Source organism: Motacilla alba, chromosome 9 (assembly GCF_015832195.1).
Source record: "Motacilla alba alba isolate MOTALB_02 chromosome 9, Motacilla_alba_V1.0_pri, whole genome shotgun sequence".
Lineage (NCBI taxonomy): Eukaryota > Metazoa > Chordata > Aves > Passeriformes > Motacillidae > Motacilla > Motacilla alba.
The window spans coordinates 24,012,752-24,032,604 of NC_052024.1; the positions used below are offsets into that span (position 1 = coordinate 24,012,752).

Below are 19,853 nucleotides of genomic sequence, written 5' to 3' on the forward strand. Positions count from 1 at the left end.
AAATGAAATCCTTCCCAAGAACAGCACGTTCCTGAGGAACAGAGGCTCTGCAGTGGCTGTTCTGTTATACTTGGGGTGGTTTTCACAATCCTCGAGCTGTAACTGGGAACAACAATCCAAGGATTTCACACAGCAGCTTTCCCTGGGTGATGTCAGCTTCCCAAGTTCCAGCATTTTACACAAATAAGTCTGATTTCCTGCCTGAAGCTTTTCCCCTCAGCACCCAATAAACCAGAGAAGCAGCATTCCACACCCTCCTGGTGTGTTCTTTCCTGCTGGGAGAAAACATTTCTCATCAGAAGTGTGAAATCAGGGAGTAAAATTCCAACATTCCTTAAAGAAGCTGGTTAAAATATTCTTTTGGAATTAAGTCAAGAAAATAGGATGGATTTGGCACTTGGGGGCTCTGCTTTTGTCTCCTTGCCTTGTTTTTGCCTCTGCTCTGCAGGGCTGGCATAGAGCATCAGGCTGGAACTGGCTGCTCACAAACTCACAGCAGTTCAGGAACTTCTGCAGAAGTAGCAAAACTGTGGAATTGTGGAATTCCAAGGCAAAGTCTCCCCCAGCTGCTTTTAGGCCAAGGTTCCAGCCTAGAACCTCAAACCATACAGCAAAATTCTTGGGGTTTGTTTCTTTCCCGGGTTTGTGGAGAACCAGCGCATGTGGCAGGACTCATCAGCCAGGAATTCACATCACAACTGGTCTAAACACAATACAAACCCCATCAATAGAAATATTAATGACATCAATAGAAATAAACCTCAGAAACACAAATATAAACATCAGAAATACAGATATAAACCTCAGAAACACAAATATAAACCCCAGAAGCACAAATATAAACCCCAGACACACAAATATAAACCCCAGAAGCACAAATAAAATCACACCCACCCTCTTCCTTGTCCTGTGTTGACACTGCTTTTATCAGACATCTCCAAATTTTGGGGAAAGTGCTACATTTGCTTGTTTTAGAAAACTTCCAAATGTCTGAGAACCTGCAGGGTTTTTCTGGGAATGAATTCCACCTGAGCATTCCCAAAACCAAAGCCACGGATGTGCGGGAATCAGGGATTTGTCCCAAGGCAGCAGCACACGGACACCCCACATCTCGCCTGGGATCCATCAGTGGCTCCAGGCCCTGGCAAATCCTTTCCCGAGGTTTCCATAAATCATTTTCCAGCCCTTCCAGAGGAGAAGCAGCCTGGCTGCTCCACTTGTTTCTGTCTGGGAAGCAGCAACGGCAGCGCCGTGCCAGGAATGTCGCTGGGTTTGAGCTGCAGCTTCGCTCCCTGTTTACTGCAATCTGCAAAAACACTTCTCAGCTGAGTAGGGCAGGAAGGAGGAGAGAAAACTCAACGTGGACATTCTGGGAATAATTACAAATACACAATTATGGGAATATCTCCTCACCTAGCCACTCTGAGGCAGCAAAGTCAAGTGATTCCTGAGCTGAACATCAGCTGCAAATCAGCCTCTGGATTGTGAGATTCTGGGAAAAGAGATCTTTGGTTTGGATTTCTAACCAGGAGCCAAAAGCCAAGCCCATACATGAATCCACACCCCAGACCCATAAAACCCACATCACCAAGCCCATTAAATCCACATCTCCAAGCCACACAGTAATTCCAGCTTGTTCCCAGCTTTGGGAAGAGGCAGCTCCTCCCAACATCCTTGGCAGCCCAGCTCCATCCTTGTGACCAGTGAAAGTGGATCTGGTGACAAGCACTGACTGATGGCTTTGCCCAGTGGAGGATCCTGTGCCATTTCCAAAGGATTTGGAGGGTAAAATTCCATCTGTTCCCTGCAGGGAAGCTGGAGCACCACGTGCCAAGCGATGTTCCACACCCCATACCTGCCCAGCAGCTCTCACCTCAGTTTAACATTTCCAAATAAAGATGTATCAAGTAAAAAATAGAATTATTTTAATAGATCTTGATTAAGACAAATCATCAGCCGTGCTTTAACATCTATTTTGTTACCAGAGCATTTACACAGAGCAATCCCGTGGTGATCCCCTGGTGCTGCTGATACCACCCCAGAGGAAAGGTGCTGTGATAAAATTCCAAGTCCAAATCCCACTGGAGCCCACCTTACCCAGCCAGCCTGGCTGCTCCATGGCTTGGAAAAGCGAGCAGTTGGAGAAGACTGGGACAAACTGTTCAGTGGACTCCAGAGGAATCCCATCAGTTCTTGGCCTTGCCCTTTTTGGCAGGAAGTCTCCCCGTTGCTTCCAGGTATTTGTTGATGATTTCCTCCTGAGTGCTGGCTGAACAGGGTTGGTATTTGGAGTATTCCATGGTGTATTCCCCTTTTCCCTGCAGAGTTGGGAAAAGAAAATGAGGATGGGCCACGTGCAACCCTGCTGGGCACACAGTCCCTGTCTGGGAAGGGATCCCAGGGACCCTCCACAATCCCACCCAAACTCCTCAGGTACAGCAGAACTGTTTGGCTGGAATTCCACAGCTCTGGGCTGATGTGATCTCATTCCCTGCTGCAGCTGCCATGGACAGGATGATCCACGAGCCCAAATTTACAGGATCAAACACGTTTTAGCAAAAAGGACCAGGAGGACTCACCTCTGTGCAAGACCTCAGCTCAGTGGCATATCCAAACATGTCGTTCAGTGGCACCTAAAATCCAAACATATTTGCTCAAAATGAGGTTTTTCCCATCACTTTTGGGCTATCAGCTAATTAATCCCAATCATGACATAAAGAGTCAGTGCTGTCTGTAAACAGCTCTGATTTAATGGTCTGCTGCCCTAAAGTATCTGTTATTGTAATTAATTTCCATTTGCAGTGTGTTTTCAGCAAGAAAATCTGAGAGTTTGAGTGCACCAGGAACTGGAATATCCTAAATTCAGTGATGAGACAACCAGCAAGGTTTGAGGTATCTCCAGACATTCCTTCAAGGATAATTTGGGAAGCAGAAGGCTGTGGCTGTCCTGAGCCCCTCTCCCAGCAGGAAAACAGCCAGTGATCCTCTCCAATCATTTTCAGGAGGGAGATAAAAGAAGGAACATTGAGACTGAGTGAACCTACAAGTGCCTCCATACAAACTGAGGAAAACAACGGAATCAAACCCAGGGAAAGGAGAGGGAAAGAGGAGGAGCAGTGAGCACACACCTCAGCATAGAGAGTGAAGTAGCCCTCGGAGCCGTCCTGGCCCGTGATGACGCCGTGGCGCCGGTTGATCCCAGCTATCACTGCTCCCTGGAATTCCACAGGAGCCACCACCTCCACGGCCATGATGGGCTCCAGGATGCGCACGGCAGCGTTCTCCATGGCTGGGGGAAGAAGGGAAGGAGGAATCCAGCGTCAGAGGTGAAGCTGGTGCAAGGCAAGCTGCTCCCATGCACAGCAGCAGAGGGTTTATGGTTAATGTCAGGGGAAAACCATGAGCAACACGAGGAATTCCAGCTCCTGGCCTTTCATTCCTGGAGCCACAATCACAGAGTCATTAAGGCTGGAAAAGACCTCCAGGATCACCGAGACCAGCCTGTGGCTGATAGCACCGTGCTCACTAAACCCTGCTGTGAAATGCCACATCCACACGTTGCCTAAGCACCTGCAGGGATGTCACCCCACCACTCCCAAAGCAGCCCCTTCAGTGGTCAACCTCTCCTGCAGTGAAGGAATGTTTCCTAAAAAGGCCCAGTTTGGCCAAATGTTCTCTTCCTACCCCAAAAGGATGAAACTGGTGGTGCTACACTGAATTCTAGAAACACAGGAATTCCTTCATACAGCCACAGGAAACACTGGGCCTCACTCAGGAATTCCATAAACTCTTGCACATGTTCTGGTCCAGAAAACTGGGCAAGCTTTGGGGGGATGAAGGGAAGGATGGGTGGGTGGATGGGTGGTTGGGTGGATGGAGGGATGGATGGATGGATGGATGGATGGATGGATGGATGGGTGGATGAATGATGGATGGATGGATGATGGATGGATGATGGATGGATGGATGGATGGGTAGATGGATGGACGGGTGGATGGATGATGGATGGATGGATGGATGGATGGATGGATGGATGGATGGATGATGGATGATGGATGGATGATGGATGGATGGATGATGGATGGATGGGTGGATGGATGGATGGATGGATGGATGGATGGGTGGATGGGTGGATGGATGATGGATGATGGATGGATGGGTGGATGGATGATGGATGGATGGATGGGTGGATGGATGATGGATGGATGGATGGATGGGTGGATGGATGATGGATGGATGGATGGATGGATGATGGATGGATGGATGGGTGGATGGATGATGGATGGATGATGGATGGATGGGTGGATGGAAGGAAGGATGGAATGGGTGAGTGGAAGGAAAGGAAGAAGGAAAGGAAGAAGGAAAGGAAGAAGGAAAGGAAGGAGTGGGTGGGTGGATGGATGGATGGAACAGGTGGGTGGGTGGGTGGATGGATACCAGCCAGCAGAACCCGTGCAAGGAGGAGGCTGTACCTTGTTTCAGGGCTCCCTCTCCTGCCCTGATGAAGGAGATCTCGTTGGAGTCCACCATGTGGTGGGCGCCGTCCTGCAGCACGAAGCGCACCCCGGAGATGCGGTGTCCCGACACCAGACCCTTCTCACAGGCATCTCGGAAGCCCTGGGAATGACAGCTCCCCGTCAGCAGCAGGAACCTGCAGCCTCTGCACGGCCAGGCTCTGCCATCCAGGTTTGATTGTACCAACAAAAATCACACCAGAAGGAAAAGCGGCCTCAGGGTTTGCCTTTTTTACAGATTCCATCGCCAAACCCCAAAAGAATGCTCACTGTGGAAAGAGCTCTTGCCTGGAGAACAAGATTCCTTTAAGACTGTGGTTTTTTCAGGATTTGGCAAAAATCTTCTAGTGTTGCAGCATGGAAAAATGAAGGAATAATTGTAGGTTATGCCAGGAATTCCAAGATGTTGGTAGGTTAATTACAGCTGTGCGTAATAAATTATACAGTGAGGCACTCACAGACGAGATAAAGAATTTGGGAACTGAGGCAGGAAATGCAGCTTAATTACAGCTTCCTCTATAACTGGCCTCAGAGAAGTCACTGAAGTTACATATTTTGGGGTTGGGAGGAGAACTGTGGGGCCACAACCAGAAGCAGAAGAGGCCAGGAAAAAGCAGCTTGAGCAGGAGGCTCTCACGAGGGAAACAGAGGCAGCACATACCACCAAAGACAACAGCAGCTCCTGAATTAACTGGAAACCCCAGGAATGCAAGACATGGAGTAAAACCACACGGCTGTGATCCTGCTGCCACTGGAGCAAGGGGAAAGCCTCCTTTCCTGGGGCAAGGCAGGCACAGCAAATGTGGGTGGTACTACAGGAACACAACAGCAATCAGGATTTTCTGTATCACAGAGAAAGGTCTGTACCTTTTCCACAGCGGGCACAAACTGCTTGGGAATATTTGTGCCGATGGTTCTGTCTTCAAATTCCAGTTTGGTGAAGTCCTCTGGCTCCAGGGGCTCCAGCACTCCGATCACTTTGCCGTACTGGCCTGCTCCTCCCGACTGCTTCTTGTGGGTGAACTCAAACCTGAACCCAACAACCCCCAAACACCACGTCACTCATGACACAAACCACAGCTTTCTATGGAAAACACTCCCATTCTGGATGTCACACAATCACAGACTGGCTTGGGCTGGAAGGGAATTTAAACTCAAAATCCCACGGGCAGGGACGCTTTCTGCTATCCAAGGCTGCTCCAAGCCCCATCCAACCTGGACACTTCCAAGGATAGGGCAGCCACAAATTCCCTGGAAAACCTGTGCCCCGGCCTCCCCACCCTCCCGGGGAAGGGTTCATTCCCGATATCCCATCTAGCGCCGTGTGCCACGCCACCCCGTGCCGTGCAGGGATGCGCCGCCCCCGCCCCGCCGCTGCGGCCCCGCCCGGCGCTTCCTGCGGGAGGAGGAAGCGGCTCCCGGGCCATGGAGCTGCCTCCCGGCCACTTCCCGGCCGCCCGCGCCGCGGCCGCGGCCCTGGGCTACCTGCGGTACCGGCGGGGCGGCCCCGGGCGGGGGCTGCAGCTGCGGGAGCTGCGCCGCGCCCGCCGCCAGGTGAGCACCGGGAGCCGGCACCGGGAACCAGCACGGGAACCGGCACCAGGAGCCGGGAGCCAGCCGGGGAACCAGCACCGGCAAGGGCTTTTGGCGTGGAGCGGGCAGAGCACGGGGCCAGCCGCACGGGAGGTGTGGACGGTCCCGCTCTGGGGACATCCCAAACCTGCCGGGCGCGTCCCGGTGTCACCGCACAGGTGACCCCGCCTGGGCTGGGCGATTGGCGATGTACTCCCCAGCCGCAGCTGCTCCGGGGTGGTGGCACTGTCGCCGCGGGGGTGACACCGCCTGGGTCCGTCTGGGGGTCCTGGCAGGAGCTCGGTGTCACCGCGGGCGGGGCAGCGCTGTGGGACGCACCCCGTGTGTCACCGGCGGTGACAGCAGCGCCGAGAGCCCTGCCCAGGGCACGGCACCGGCACCAAGCCAGGAGGAACAGGAGGAGGAGGAAGAGGAAGAGGAGGGTGCTGGGTGCTCCTGTGCCTGCCAGGGCTCCCAGCCCTGCCCTGGCTCTGCAGGGACACCTGGGTCTGCAGGGACACAGCAAAGCCCCCCTGCTCTCTTCCTTGTAGCCAGAAAAATTAATACAGGGCATGATCCAGTTCATAATAACCTGCAAAATGGAATTCATAGAAGGGAGCACTGAAGGCTCTTAAGGGAGTATTTAACCAAGCAGCAAATTCTTGAGAGCATCACAGAGGAGCCCAGAACTGGCAATTCAGGGGTGTTCAAGGACAGAAAGGAGGGTGCAGAGGCCCTGGCACAGAGTGTCCATCCCTGGCAGTGCCCAAGGCCAGGCTGGATGGGACTTGGAGCAACCTGGGATAGTGGAAGGTGTCCCTGCCATGGCACTGGATGGGATTTAAGGTCCCTTCCAACCCAAACCATCCTGGGATTCTCTGATTTTGTCCAGGATGCAGCCATTCAACATTTGCCAAAAGAAATGTTTTTAACATTTTCCCCTTTTTAGGACATCGATGATGAGGGGCACAAGTACTACCTGGAACTGGAGCTGGAGGATGTCCTGGACAAAGTGAGTCACGCTGGTTTAATGACACACTCTGTGCACACAGCACTTCATACTTTGATTCATACTCCTGATTTTTCTGTGCTGCCAATCAAGCCCCCAAAAGGCTGAATTTTAACCAAAAAGAACCCACGGCCCACGTGGTACCTTCCACCACACCACCAGGCAATGCTGGGAGCACAAGGACATTTCAGTGTCACTCAGCTCCAACTGAACAGCACCAGGGACATCATGCACCCCAACCACTGCCCCTGCCATCACTGCAGAAAGCAAATCCCACCCTCAAACACTGACAGAAATGCCAGGAATTTAACCTTGTCTTAAATAATCACAAATCTCTCTGGCCCAGACTCAGAGAAAACAGCAACTACATCAAAATGACATTTTCAGAAGTGCAAATGACCCTGGTTATACACGTATTCTATAACAATGCACATCGTTAACTGTGCCACAGGACAGCACTGTCAGCTGCACTGCTGAGGTTCTGTATCACCTGGGCAGCAGAACCTCTGCTCCAGATGTGCAGGTCACAGTGCACGGAGAGCTCAGGAGCACACAGGAAGCAGACAAGGAGTTCTACAATTGGATCAGGAGCCTGGAAAAGGAGCTTGTGGCTGAGAACATCCCAGGTACAAGCCAGGGCTGGGGCTCAGGCCCTCACCTTTCTCTTTCTGGGGGGTCTGCAAGCACAGCCACTGCATTTGTTCCCAATTCGGAGTGTTCTGGAAAAGCAGCTGGCACTGGCACTGTCACCTGTCCCTGCTCCCTCTGAGGGTGTCCTGGCACAGCACATCCAACACCCCAAATGCACAACAGGGGCTGCTCTCACCTCAGAGTGAACCCTGCCTTCGAGACCTGGGATTTCTGATCAGAGAAAAAAGTGGAGCAGGACACCCTGGGAGTGTCCCAGGCCAGGCTGGATGGAGCTTGGAGCAGCTGGGACAGCGGGAGGTGTCCCTGCCATGGGTGGGGTGGCACTGGCTGGGATTTAAGGGCCCTTCCAACCCCAACCATTGCAGGATTGTGTGAAGTGGGAGGAAAACCCTGTGGTGATGGAGCAGCTCTTCCAAACACTGTGGAAGGCTGTGTGACAGGAGGGACTCGAGCAGCAAGCCCTGTATGAGGTGACAAGGCTCAGTTAAGGGCTCTCTTTAACAGCCAGTGTTTATTCTGGTTGCAGACAGCCATGGGAACATTCCCCCCGAGCTGGAGCCCATCCACCTGCTGGCCTGGGTGGCCTCTGGCTACGTGATCTGGCAGAATTCCACCGAAAACACCAAGTTCCACCTTGCCCAAGTTCAACACGTGAAGCAAGTGGTGAGTTCCCAGCAGGAACAGAATCCCAGCCTGCTCTGGGCTGGAGGGACCTTAAAGCTCATCCCGTTTTCCCCCTGCTTGGGGGGGAAATGAATCTCCCCCTGAATCTGAATCTCCCCCTTTCTCCTGAATGTCTTCCACAGCCCAGGGTGCTCCAAGCCCATCCAGCCTGGCCTTGGCTTTCCCTGGAAAGTATTCATGAGCTAAGCAGTTGTGGCAAGGATAATAAATTAAATCAACAGGATTCCACAGATCCTCCCCGTTTTGCTGTGTTCTATTAGAGAAAATCGATTCCAAGTTAAAAATAACCCTGAAGTGATCATCAGCTTTAAATTCAAGGCAACTTTCCACAGGAGCCAGGGAAAAGCAGCAGGATTTTGTGTTTAGAAAACAGAAAGCTCCAGAAGTTTTACTCCTCTGAACTGACAGTGAATTCCCAGGAAGTTCTGGGTCTGAAGGAAAGACAGGAATTCCTTGTGGGAGTAGGATTTGTGAATGTTTTGCTCCCTCTGATGGCATTTTAGAGAATTCACAGCTGCTGCAGGGCTCTGCACCAGCAAGAGTTTAAAGATTCTCTCTAACAAACTTAAGGATAAAGGAGACAAATAACTATTAACTAACCCATCTGCCATCTCTCTAGTTTTATCCCTTTTTCCCTGAAAACACAGGAAAAGGATCTATTCCAAAGGCCAGGGCTCATGTTGTCACTCAGAGTCCCTGGCTGTCACTCACTGTAAGGCCTCCTGACAATTTCATTTGGGATTGTTTGTGTTAAACTGACACCTGCTAGAATGAGGTGTTCGCATCCCAAAGAATTCCTGCCAGATCTGGTCTCTGCAAGGCAGGAATCAGCAGTTTAAAGCTCCACATTCACTGTCTCCCGTGCAGTTTTGGAGTGCACAGAAATCAGAACCAGGAGCTTTTAATTTTGTTACAGTGGCCGAGCTCCACGCGCTTCATTTGAGATCAGGAGCTGCCAGTTTTATCCGAAATCCATCAGGGAATTTTGTGATAACCACAGAGAACTGAACCACTTTTTCTGAGGTGGGAGAATCCCCAAATTCAGCCCTTTTCCTCCTGTCTTTCCAGAAAAGAAGTGATGAAGATCTTCAGTTTGACTTTGTGGTTCTACTCCACGAAATGGTGTCCCAGGTAAAGAGTTTTATTCCTAAAATCCTTTTTTGGGTGTTTTGAGACCGCAGCTGTGTGAGCTCCAGCTCAGACACAGATCTGATCCTGCAGGGTGAGCTCAGGGTCCCCATCCCTGCCCGTCTCAGCATCCCAGGAACCACAGCAGCAACTTCCAGCTGCTTTGGGGCTTTTGTGGGAATGGCTGAGGTTCAAAACTGTCCCTCACAGCTCTGCCTTGGGAGATGCCAGGGTGGGCAGGGATCAAGGGAAGGGGCAGCTGGAGCATCCTGGATGCTCAGCTGAATTCCAGCCGGGCTGTGGATGCCTCCATGGCAATCCCAGCAACCCCCAGCAGAAAGTGCCTCCCAGAACAGCACTGACATCCTGTGCTGCTCTCCAGCAAAATTCTGGCATCTGGGCAGGTGTTTTCATAGGAAAAGCACAGAAAACTGGGAAGGGAAGCTCTTGAGTGGAACAATGCAGGGATCTCCCTGCTCCTGACCCCCTGCACTCCCCTTCCCTGGGTTTAATTCCCCCATTTTCCAGGAGAAAGCTGCTGGCTGGCTCGAGGGGGGCAGTAGGGGTTGCTGACTGCTGTGTGCCCCACAGGAGGTGCTGCCCTGGGAGGTGACCCTGCTGTGGCACCCCCAGCGCGGGGCCCGAGTGTCCCAGAGCCGCGCCGCGGGAGCGGGGAGCTCCTGAGCACCTCTGGGAACAGCTGGGAACACCTGGGAACTCCTGAGCACCTCTGGGAACAGCTGGGAACTCCTGAGCACCTCTGGGAACAGCTGGGAACACCTGGGAACTCCTGAGCACCTCTGGGAACACCTGGGAACTCCTGAGCACCTCTGGGAACACCTGGGAACACCTGGGAACTCCTGAGCACCTCTGGGAACATCTGGGAATACCTGGGAATACCTGGGAACTCCTGAGCACCTCTGGGAACACCTGGGAGCTCCTGAGCACCTCTGGGAACACCTGGGAACACCTGGGAGCTCCTGAGCACCTCTGGGAACAGCTGGGAACACCTGGGAACTCCTGAGCACCTCTGGGAACACCTGAGCAGCCCTGGGAATATCTGGGAACTCCTGAGCAGCCCTGGGAACATCTGGGAACACCTGAGCACCTCTGGGAACACCTGGGAGCTCCTGAGCACCTCTGGGAACACCTGGGAATACCTGGGAGCTCCTGAGCACCTCTGGGAACATCTGGGAATACCTGGGAACCCCTGAGCACCCCTGGGAACCCCTGAGCACCCCTGGGAGCTCCCACAGCTGGAAGGAGCAGGTGATGGAGTGGGGACCAGCCACGGCAGAAGACATTAAATGAAACCTCTCAGGCGTTTCTGATCCCAGAATTCCAAAGGGACTTGCTCTGCCTCCAAGGGGATGAATGCAACAATTCCCAGCAGGAGTACTCACGGCACAGGGGCAGAGATGTTCTCCCTGAAGGCAACTTTGGGCTTCCCCATGGTGCAAGGACAACCATATTCCCTCTCCATTCTCTGCAGGAAAAAACCCACAGTGATTAGGGTGATTCCACTGGGAATTATTTAGTGACTTCTTCAGGATTAATCACTTCTTTGGTTGGGGGTTGGATTGATTTTTGGGCCTTTCTATAATTTTTTTTAAATTAACAAATTATTCCCCATCAACTTCTTTAAGACCTGCAGCTTCATATGCAGGAAAAGGAAACAGCATGAATTATGTAATTAAAATTCAAGTTTCTCAAGGCAAAAATCACTTTTTCTTCATTCTGTCAATATTTAAGATACATTTTTTGTGTTAAGATTAAAATATAGACATCAGCTGGGAAGAAAAAAATCCCTCTAACTACTCCTTTTTCCCTGCACTAGCTATTATTAGGGAATGATACATTTAAAACCACAGAAACAGAGGATTTTTCAGTAGAAATTAATTATAAGTAAGTATTATTAATTATTTTATGCAAAGGCTACTAGAGCAAAGTGTAGTGTGTAACACATTGTTATGGGTTGTACCAAATCCTAAAAACATTCCTGGCAAAATTTCCTTTTAGAAGCCTTCAGAATGGAACCACTGGAGAGAAAGAACCTTCAAAAGTTGACCTAAAAATTCAACTTTTCCCTAAGCAGCTGGAAGGAATAGGGGGGAGGAAGAGGAGGTGGGAAAAGCAGGCAAAAGCAGAGTCCATGGGGTGTGCTCCCCCAGTTACCTGGGCATAGATTTCCAGGTGCAGCTCCCCCATCCCAGAGACGATGGTCTCCTTGCTCTCCTCATCGAAGTGGATCCTGAAGGTGGGATCTTCCCTGGTGAAGCGGCCCAGGCCTTTGGAAAATTTATCCAGGTCATTCTGAAACACAAGCCAAGATTTACTCAACATCCACGAGTCACTCCAAGAAAAAAAGCCCCACGTTTTCCCATCCACGGCTGAGCATTCCTGCTCTTTGGGTTATTTCATGGAAGATTTATAACTCTTGATTAAAGTGTTAATTATTTATTTCAAGTTCACGTTTCTGGCTGAGTGACAGCATCCAGCTCTGGGTTATCCAAGGGATAAAGTCTTGGATATTGGGATAAAACAGTGCTTAGACTGTTCCAAAAAATCACAAAGCAGCAAAGGGAGGGAACTCAGGGAGAAGAGGTTGATCCAAAGGCTCCTACCTTGTTGGAAGGCTTCATAGCCACAGAAATGACGGGATCGGGGACGTGGATGGATTCCTGTGTGGCCAAGGAAAAGGGGATTATAAATTCCAGCAAAATCCTGGTGACTGGCAGTGCCTGAGGCAGCCAGGGCAAGGGGGGCTCACCATGGAGATGTCAGTGCTGGTTTTGTCTGTGAACGTGTCCCCGCTGGCACAGTCGATCCCAAACAGGGCACAGATGTCTCCAGCATAAACTTCATTTACATCCTGAGGGAAGGAAAATTCCTCTGCAGACAACACTGGGATAAGAGCAGCTGTGGCTGCCCCTGGATCCCTGCAGGTGGCCAAGGCCAGGCTGGGCAGGGCTTGGATCACCCTGGGATAGTGGAAGGTGTCCCTGCCCTTGTGGCTGGATCATCCCAAAGGTCCCTTCCATCCCAAACCATTCCAGGGTTGATTCTGTCTTTCCCTCACATCCAAACTCCACCTGGATTATAGAAGATCCATAAACACTGTGTTTTAAAGCTTGACACTAAGCTCCTTAAAAACTTCCAGCTTGGATAAAAAGCCCTGCAAATCTCCCTCTTTATTCAAAGGACAGAAGGGAGGGCTCAGCTTGGATGAATTCAGGATCAAACAAGAAGCAAAGTTGTTAAGCAAAGACCATCCTGTGCTTCAGGATCATCATCCAGGACTATCCAAGGGCTCAGCAGAGCTGACCCACGCAGGGTGATCCAGGGCTCAGCACAGCTGACCCACGCAGTGACCCATGGGCTCAGCAGTGCTGACCCACCCAGGACTATCCATGGGCTCAGCAGAGCTGACCCACGCAGGGTGATCCAGGGCTCAGCACAGCTGACCCACGCAGTGACCCATGGGCTCAGCAGAGCTGACCCACCCAGGACTATCCATGGGCTCAGCAGAGCTGACCCACGCAGGGTGATCCAGGGCTCAGCAGAGCTGACCCACCCAGGGCTATCCAAGGGCTCAGCAGTGCTGACCCACGCAGGGCTATCCAAGGGCTCAGCAGAGCTGACCCACGCAGGGCTATCCAGGGGCTCAGCAGAGCTGACCCACCCAGGGCTATCCATGGGCTCAGCAGTGCTGACCCACGCAGGGCTATCCAGGGGCTGGCAGCCATCCCTGGGGATGCACTCACCTCCATGTTGTCCGAGTGCATCCGGACCAGTCTCTGCACCCTGACCCTCTTCCCCGTGCGGGTGTTGTAGATGTAATCTGACTTCTTCAGCATCCCCTGGTACACCCTGACGTAGGTTAACTGCCCAAACTTGCCAGCCTGCAGGCACAAGCCACCAAAATCTGGTCATTCTGGGAACCAGTGATGCCTCAGGTTTCAGCTTTTCTATGTTTCAGGTTCTGTGCTGCTTTAGTGTGTGGGTCTGAGCTGCACATGAGGGGATGGTGAGCTCTGCACAGAGCAGGGAGACAAAACAATTCCTGCTCCAGCTGGGCACCAAGGACAAATGATCCAAAGCTCAGCCCAGGAGCACAAACAGCGTGGGCTGCAGAGAGAAAAACAAGCAGGGTGGGAATGCCTGGGCTAAAGCTGGAACTGGACAATGAACTGCAAGGTGCAAATGGAGAAGAGCTGAGCCAAGGCAGAGACCCCGGGAGCGCTCGTGCATTTTGGGACCATTTGGGTTCCTCTTGGGGGCAGCCCTGGCTGGGCTCTTGTGCTGCCCAAGGTGGATCCATGGAGGAGATGCTTTGAATAAATCCCTGCTTTATTCTGTGACTCTGCCCAGCCTCTGCTCCAGGGCAGCCTGCACAAGGCATCTCCAGCACCAATTCCAAGCACCGCGTGCACTGACTAAATGTGGTGTGAGTTTCCACTCTACTAATGGAAATGAAAGATTCTTAACAGCTTTCATTTGGCTCTGCAATGGAATTTGGCAATTTTCTGAACCAATTTTTCACTCCCAAAGCTTCCCAAGAGATGTACATTGCCATGGAATGTGGCCAGCCATTTTCCACATTCCAAAGGAATCCCCAAGTGCTGCTCTCTAAGTAGCAAACAACTTATTTGCTTAAATCTCTGCTCTTCTTCCTCTCTGACTCTCTCATGTCCAATTGTTTCCAAGGGCAGGATTTTTCCCTGAAAATATTTCAATTAAGCCAACAAACCCCCAGATGTTCAAGTTTTAACTAAGAAAACCAGGAAATACTTGAGGTCCAAAACCCACCCTGAAGTTCCAAATTGGCAGCGCTTGTGGATTTTATGGTTGAAGCCTTTTTTAAAAAAGAAGTTTCAATTGAAGTCAAATATAAACTGCTTTCAGTATGAAGTGGTTTAAAAGCCTGCTGTAGGTGAGGTTTGGTAGCACCACCTGGACTCTCTCCATGACTGTGGGAAGGAGCAGAGTGAGACTCACCTCCAGCTTGAAGGCCAGGCCGATGAAAGGCTGGGAATCGTCACGAGCAGAGTTCAACAGGAACTTGGTTTGGTCCTGAGAATCCCTGAGAAACAGGGATGAGAGGGAGGAGAGGTTAGGAACCAACACAGGAGCTTCCCCTAAACATTTACAGGCTCTGCTCTTGGGGTTCACATGGCTGGGTGGGCTCTGCTCCCAGGGACAGGGACAGGAGAGGGAACAGCCACAGGCTGGGCCAGGGGAGGCTCAGTTGGAATCAGCAGGAATTTCCTCATGGAAAGGGTGGTGAGGCCTTGGCAGGGGCTGCCCAGGGAGGTCTGGAGTGCCCATCCCTGGAGGTGTCCAGGGAAGGGCTGGATGTGGCACTCGGTGCTCTGGGTTGGGTGACAAAGGGAGGATTGGGCACAGCTTGGACTCGATGATCCTGGAGCTCTTTTCCAGCCTCAGGGATTCTGGGATTCATGTCCATAAGAATAAAACACTATTTACACACTTGGCATGTGCTCCCTCCTCTAGGCAGGCCATGCTTCAAGGGCTGCCATCAATTCTAAAGAATTATCTGACAGTCATTGTCCAAATGCAACACTGAATGTGCTAAAATCCCAGTACAGAGTAACCCCTAATTAGAGAGGAGCTTTGGGACTTTGTGCCCAGTGCTGGTGGCACTGTTTGATACCAGTAGTAAAGGATTGTGGATCTTGTTAGGAATGTTTCCTGCTCTGAAACCATTCCATGGAATCCCAGACTGGTTTGGGTGGGAAGGGCCATTAAAGGCCATCCAGTGCCATGGGCAGGGACACTCCACAGCCCAGCCTCTGGGCACTCCTGCTGCTGCTGGATGCACTCACCCCTGGTTGAGGAGAGCATAGTTCTCCACCTCAGAAGGATTGGGAAGGTATTCCAGGACAGCATCCAGCAGTGGCTGCACCCCTTTGTTCTTCAGAGCACTTCCCACGAGGACAGGGGTGAAGGATTTCTGCAGCGTTGCCCTTCGGATTGCCAGCTGAAAAACATCCCTGTGAACTCCTCCAGCAGCACAGCCAATCCCCTGGCTTTCCCGGGCTTCTCCACTCCTGGAGCAAAGAGCTGCTCCACTGTCCCCTGGACACCCCCAACACAAGGGCTTCCCAGAAAACCTGCTCTCCAGAATTCTTCAACAGATTGGGAACGGGCCCTCCCCGTGGGGGAACCGGAGCTCAGCTGAGGTGACACAACTCCAGCGAGCAGAATTCCTGATGCATTTATTGAGGAGCGAGGGGACAGGGACGCGGGTGAGGGAACGGGCAGCACAAGGCAGGTACCTTTAACTGTGCAGCTGTGGGAATCTTCTCCTCCAGGAACAGCTCCCCCAGGAGCTCGTCGGCGTTGGCCACGCACTCGATGAGCTCGCGGCGCCGCTCCGCAGCCTCCGCCCGCAGCTCAGCCGGGATCTCCTCCACCCTCAGGGTCTGCCTGCACACACGGGGAACACAGTGACCCCCGGAATTCCACAGGGATCAGTCAGCCTGCCCAGCCCTGGGGGCTCAGCCGGGATCTCCTCGACCCTCAGGGTCTGCCTGCACACACGGGGAACACAGTGACCCCCGGAATTCCACAGGGATCAGTCAGCCTGCCCAGCCCTGGGGGCTCAGCCGGGATCTCCTCCACCCTCAGGGTCTGCCTGCACACACGGGGAACACAGTGACCCCCGGAATTCCACAGGGATCAGTCAGCCTGCCCAGCCCTGGTGTGACCACCCTAACTGAGAACGATCCACCCCTCACGTGGATCCTGGGAAAAATCCCCTGAGAACATCAGCGTGTTATCTCTGGTGTGGGAGAGTCCTTCCCACTCCTGGCAGAGATCAGGAAAACCTCCCAACAGCCTCACCCACAGCTGATCCTCATCCCAGGGAGCCACACACGCTGCAGGATCCCGTCATGGAGCAGTCTCCTGCTTCTCCAGGTGGGAAGGGTGGTCACCACCCCTTCACAGCAATCAAATCCTGCTGCAGCCACCCCCACCCAGAGCTCCCTGCGGGCCCCGGGCACTGGGAGAGCTGCAGAGGGACCCTCAGCCCCAGCACAAGCCCATTCCCAAACTTCCAGAGAGCTGGGCTTCATCTCTGAAGAGAAACTGCAGGAATTCCTCCTGCAAAGAGCAGCTCCAGCTAGAAAAGAAGCAATTTCCAGGACTCACCCAAGTGCCCCATCAAAATAGATTGCTTTTTCTTCAATGAGATCTATAATTCCTTTAAAGTTTCCTTCCAGCCCAATTGGAATCTGAACAAAAGCTGCATTGTGTTTCAACTTGGATCTGAAAAAGGGAAAATAGGAATTATTGAATAAAAAAGTAATTTTCTACGTGTGTGCTCCAGATGGTCTTTGAGCAATGTCCCCCTTCTATAAAATTCATGTTTTGTCCTTTGGACAGTGCTAAAATCTGCCAATATGGATAAAAGCCACCCAGCTGTGGTTTAGGGCTTTGTATCCCACCAGGCCCAGGGAGCAATTCCCATGGGAAAGGCAGCAGGGCAGTTTGAGATTGATTGCTTGATGAAGGCAGTTGCTTCTCCCTGAATGAGTATTAATGAGTTTATCTCATGGATCAAATTAGGCAGGGAAAGGCTGGGAATAAGCAGGACTTCCAGGAATCTATAGCACCCCACGTCACCTCCCTGCTAGAATTTCAGCAGCACCAGGATCCAGGGAAAACTAAGAGGCTGCTCAAAGTGGGTCCTGATACAGTTCCATCAACAAAATAAACATCAAACCCCAGCCCCTGGCCACTGCAAATCCTGGCTGACATCAATATGGGGGTTTTGGGACAACGGAGATTTGTCCTGGGTCAGATCAGGATTTAACCTCGTATCAGGAATTCTCCAAAGTGCAGCTCCCAAGAGAAGCCTTTCCAATAGTGTTCCTAATGACCTGCCACGGGGATGGAATTTCAGGAAGCATTGTAAATGCCAGAACCTGAGCTGCTGCACTGCTCTGGCCGGGTTGGAGCCCATCCTGTCCAGTTTGTTGATGAAGGTGAGGAAAGGGACGTTGTAACGCTTCATCTGCCTGTTGACAGTGATGGTCTGGCACTGGACACCTCCCACAGCACAGAGAACCAGGATGGCTCCATCCAGCACCCTCAGAGACCTCTCCACTTCAATGGTGAAGTCCACATGGCCTGGGTAACAGATACAAATAAAAATGATAAATGCACTGGGGAAAGGAGCAACAGCCAAGGGAATCACAGTGAGTGACATCAGCTGAAGCGATGGAGCACAGTCATGGAATGGTTTGGGTGAGAAGGGACCTTAAACTCCATTCCACCCCTCCATGACAGGGACACCTTCCACTGTCCCAGGTGCTCCAAGCCCCGTCCAACATGGCCTTGGGCATTGCCAGGGATCCAGGGGCAGCCACAGCTGCTCTGGGCACCTGTGCCAGGGCCTGCCCACCCTCTAGGGAACAATTCCTTCCCCATATCCCATCTGACCCCGTGTCAGTTTGAACCCATCGCTCCACGTTCCACCACAACCAGGGACACAAAGATGCACCACATCCCCTGTACCCATGAGGAACAGCAATCCCCAGGCACTGCCCTTACCTGGCGTGTCGATGATGTTGATGTTGGTGTCCTTCCACATGGTGTAAGTGGCTGCAGACTGGATGGTGATGCCCCGCTGTCGCTCCAGCTCCATGGAGTCCATGACAGCTCCAACTCCATCCTTACCTTTCACCTTAGGAGAAACAAAAAAATTAGTTCAAGGAGTTCGCTAAGAATTCGCATCCTATCCCTGGAAGTGTCCAAGGCTAGGCTGACAGGGCTTGGAGCAACCTGATCTATGGAAGGTGTCCCTCCCCACAGCAGGGGGTGGGATGGGTGAGCTTTTGGGTGAGGTGTCTCTCCCCACCCAAACCATTCCATGATACTGTGAATCCATGTGCAGGAGTGATGCTGCATGGACTGAGCATCCTCCCTCATGCAGAAAAACACAGTGTGGAGGTGAGTCCCAGGAAGATGCAGGTGGGAGCTCAGGCCGACCTCGTGCATCTGCGCGATCCTGCCCGTGTAGAACAGGATCCGCTCCGTCAGCGTCGTCTTGCCGGAGTCGATGTGAGCCGAGATGCCGATGTTCCTGATCCGCTCGTTGGGAAGGACCCCCGAGGAGCAGTGCCTGCAGGAGGTCAGCAGGAGCTGCGAGGAAAGAGAAGGGCACTGGCTCAGCCAGGAGTGGATCCAACAGGACAGCTCACGGGACACCAGGAATGGGAAGAGGGGAAACGGCCTCAAGCTGTGCCAGGGGAGGCTCAGGTTGGACACCAGGAGGAACTTCCCTATGGAAAGTGTGGTCAGGCTTTGGCAGGGGCTGCCCAGGGAGGTCTGGAGTGCCCATCCCTGTGGGTGTCCAAGGAATTCCTGGAGGTCAGAGCTCTGGGCTGGGGACAAGGTGGGCATTGGGCACAGCTGGGACTCGGTAGTCTTGAAGGGCTTTTGCAATGTAATTTATCCTGGGATTCACTGTGCCCATGGCTAAACTGCCAAACCGCTTCCCCACGGCTTCCTGCCAATCTATGGCGAGCCGGTCACCTCAGGCCGAATGGCCTTTCCAGGGTCACCTCGGAGCTGTCACCACAACCCGCGCGGCCCTTCCACGCCCGCCCCGCTGCCCACTCCCGGTTCCCCTGTCCCCATCCATGTGACCGGCGGCTGCTCGTTCCCTGCAGCTGCTGCGGCCCGTCCCTCCAAGGGGCTGTCCCTCCGCCCTCCATCCCTTCTGCTCCCGGCTCCCTCCCCTCCCTGGGGCGCCGTCCTCTCATGCGGGCGCGGGGCGGTCCCGCCGCCGGTACCTGGATGTGCTGCGGGCGGCCGGGGGCCAGCCCGGCCCGTAACACCCTGAGCATGGCCCCGGCTGCGGCTGCGGCCCCGCTCCCGGCCCCGGCCCCGGCTCCAATCCCGGCTCCGGCCCCGGCTCGCTCCCGCCTCTTCCGGGGCCCCGCGCAGGCGCCGCGGCCCCGCCCGGCCCCTCACGGACCCCTCCGGCAGCGGCGGGAGCCCTGAGGGCGGAATGGAGGGGGGAAGCTTTCACTGCCCGGCCCCCGGCCCCTCAGGGAGCGGCACCATGCGGGAGCCCCGGGGGTGGAATGGAGAGGGGAGGCTCTCACTGCCCCCCGGCCCCTCACGGGCCTGTCAGGGAGCGGCGGGAGCCGTGAGGGCGGAATGGAGAGGGGCGGCTCTCACTGCCCGGTCCCTCACGGGCCCGTCACGGTGCGGCGGGAGCCCTGAGGGCGGAATGGAGAGGGGAGGCTCTCACTGCCCCC

General features: G+C 53.2%; 2 protein-coding genes across 4 annotated transcripts; one reads left to right on the forward strand and one right to left on the reverse strand.

The window, feature by feature from the left end:
• Positions 1-1,901: 1,901 nt before the first annotated feature.
• GFM1 (G elongation factor mitochondrial 1) lies at positions 1,902-19,540 on the reverse strand. Its single transcript, XM_038145486.1, has 18 exons — positions 19,383-19,540; positions 18,577-18,729; positions 18,139-18,271; positions 17,511-17,715; positions 16,735-16,851; positions 15,858-16,008; positions 15,405-15,559; positions 14,557-14,641; positions 13,323-13,460; positions 12,329-12,430; positions 12,183-12,239; positions 11,734-11,871; positions 10,962-11,044; positions 5,382-5,544; positions 4,473-4,617; positions 3,129-3,289; positions 2,580-2,633; positions 1,902-2,318 (listed from the first exon to the last, which is right to left on the reverse strand). The coding sequence occupies exons 1-18, from the start codon at positions 19,434-19,436 to the stop codon at positions 2,187-2,189; spliced, it is 2,226 nt and encodes a 741-aa protein (XP_038001414.1). The 5' UTR covers positions 19,437-19,540; the 3' UTR covers positions 1,902-2,186.
• Positions 5,551-14,547, forward strand: LXN (latexin). 3 transcript variants are annotated; one of them, XM_038145502.1, is made up of 7 exons: positions 5,551-6,068; positions 7,036-7,098; positions 7,547-7,721; positions 8,273-8,409; positions 9,499-9,561; positions 10,150-10,238; positions 10,279-10,595. In XM_038145502.1, the coding sequence occupies exons 1-7, from the start codon at positions 5,940-5,942 to the stop codon at positions 10,280-10,282; spliced, it is 660 nt and encodes a 219-aa protein (XP_038001430.1). In that variant the 5' UTR covers positions 5,551-5,939; the 3' UTR covers positions 10,283-10,595. The 3 variants fall into 3 exon arrangements, with proteins under 3 accessions (XP_038001430.1, XP_038001431.1, XP_038001429.1); XM_038145503.1 differs by lacking the exons at positions 10,150-10,238; positions 10,279-10,595 and adding an exon at positions 14,119-14,547; XM_038145501.1 differs by having other exon boundaries at positions 10,150-10,595.
• Positions 19,541-19,853: the final 313 nt, after the last annotated feature.

Bases quoted from the DNA above. Each gene is read 5' to 3' on its own strand.
- GFM1 (XM_038145486.1), bottom strand. From the start codon at position 19,436: ATGCTCAGGGTGTTACGGGCCGGGCTGGCCCCCGGCCGCCCGCAGCAC. The intron at 12,431-13,322 runs GTGAGTGCATCC...TCCTTCCCTCAG, and splicing joins TGCACTCGGACAACATGGAG to GATGTAAATGAAGTTTATGC. The intron at 2,319-2,579 runs GTGAGTCCTCCT...CCAACTCTGCAG, and splicing joins AGCTGAGGTCTTGCACAGAG to GGAAAAGGGGAATACACCAT.
- LXN (XM_038145503.1), top strand. From the start codon at position 5,940: ATGGAGCTGCCTCCCGGCCACTTCCCGGCCGCCCGCGCCGCGGCCGCG. The intron at 6,069-7,035 runs GTGAGCACCGGG...TCCCCTTTTTAG, and splicing joins TGCGCCGCGCCCGCCGCCAG to GACATCGATGATGAGGGGCA. The intron at 7,722-8,272 runs GTACAAGCCAGG...TTCTGGTTGCAG, and splicing joins TGTGGCTGAGAACATCCCAG to ACAGCCATGGGAACATTCCC.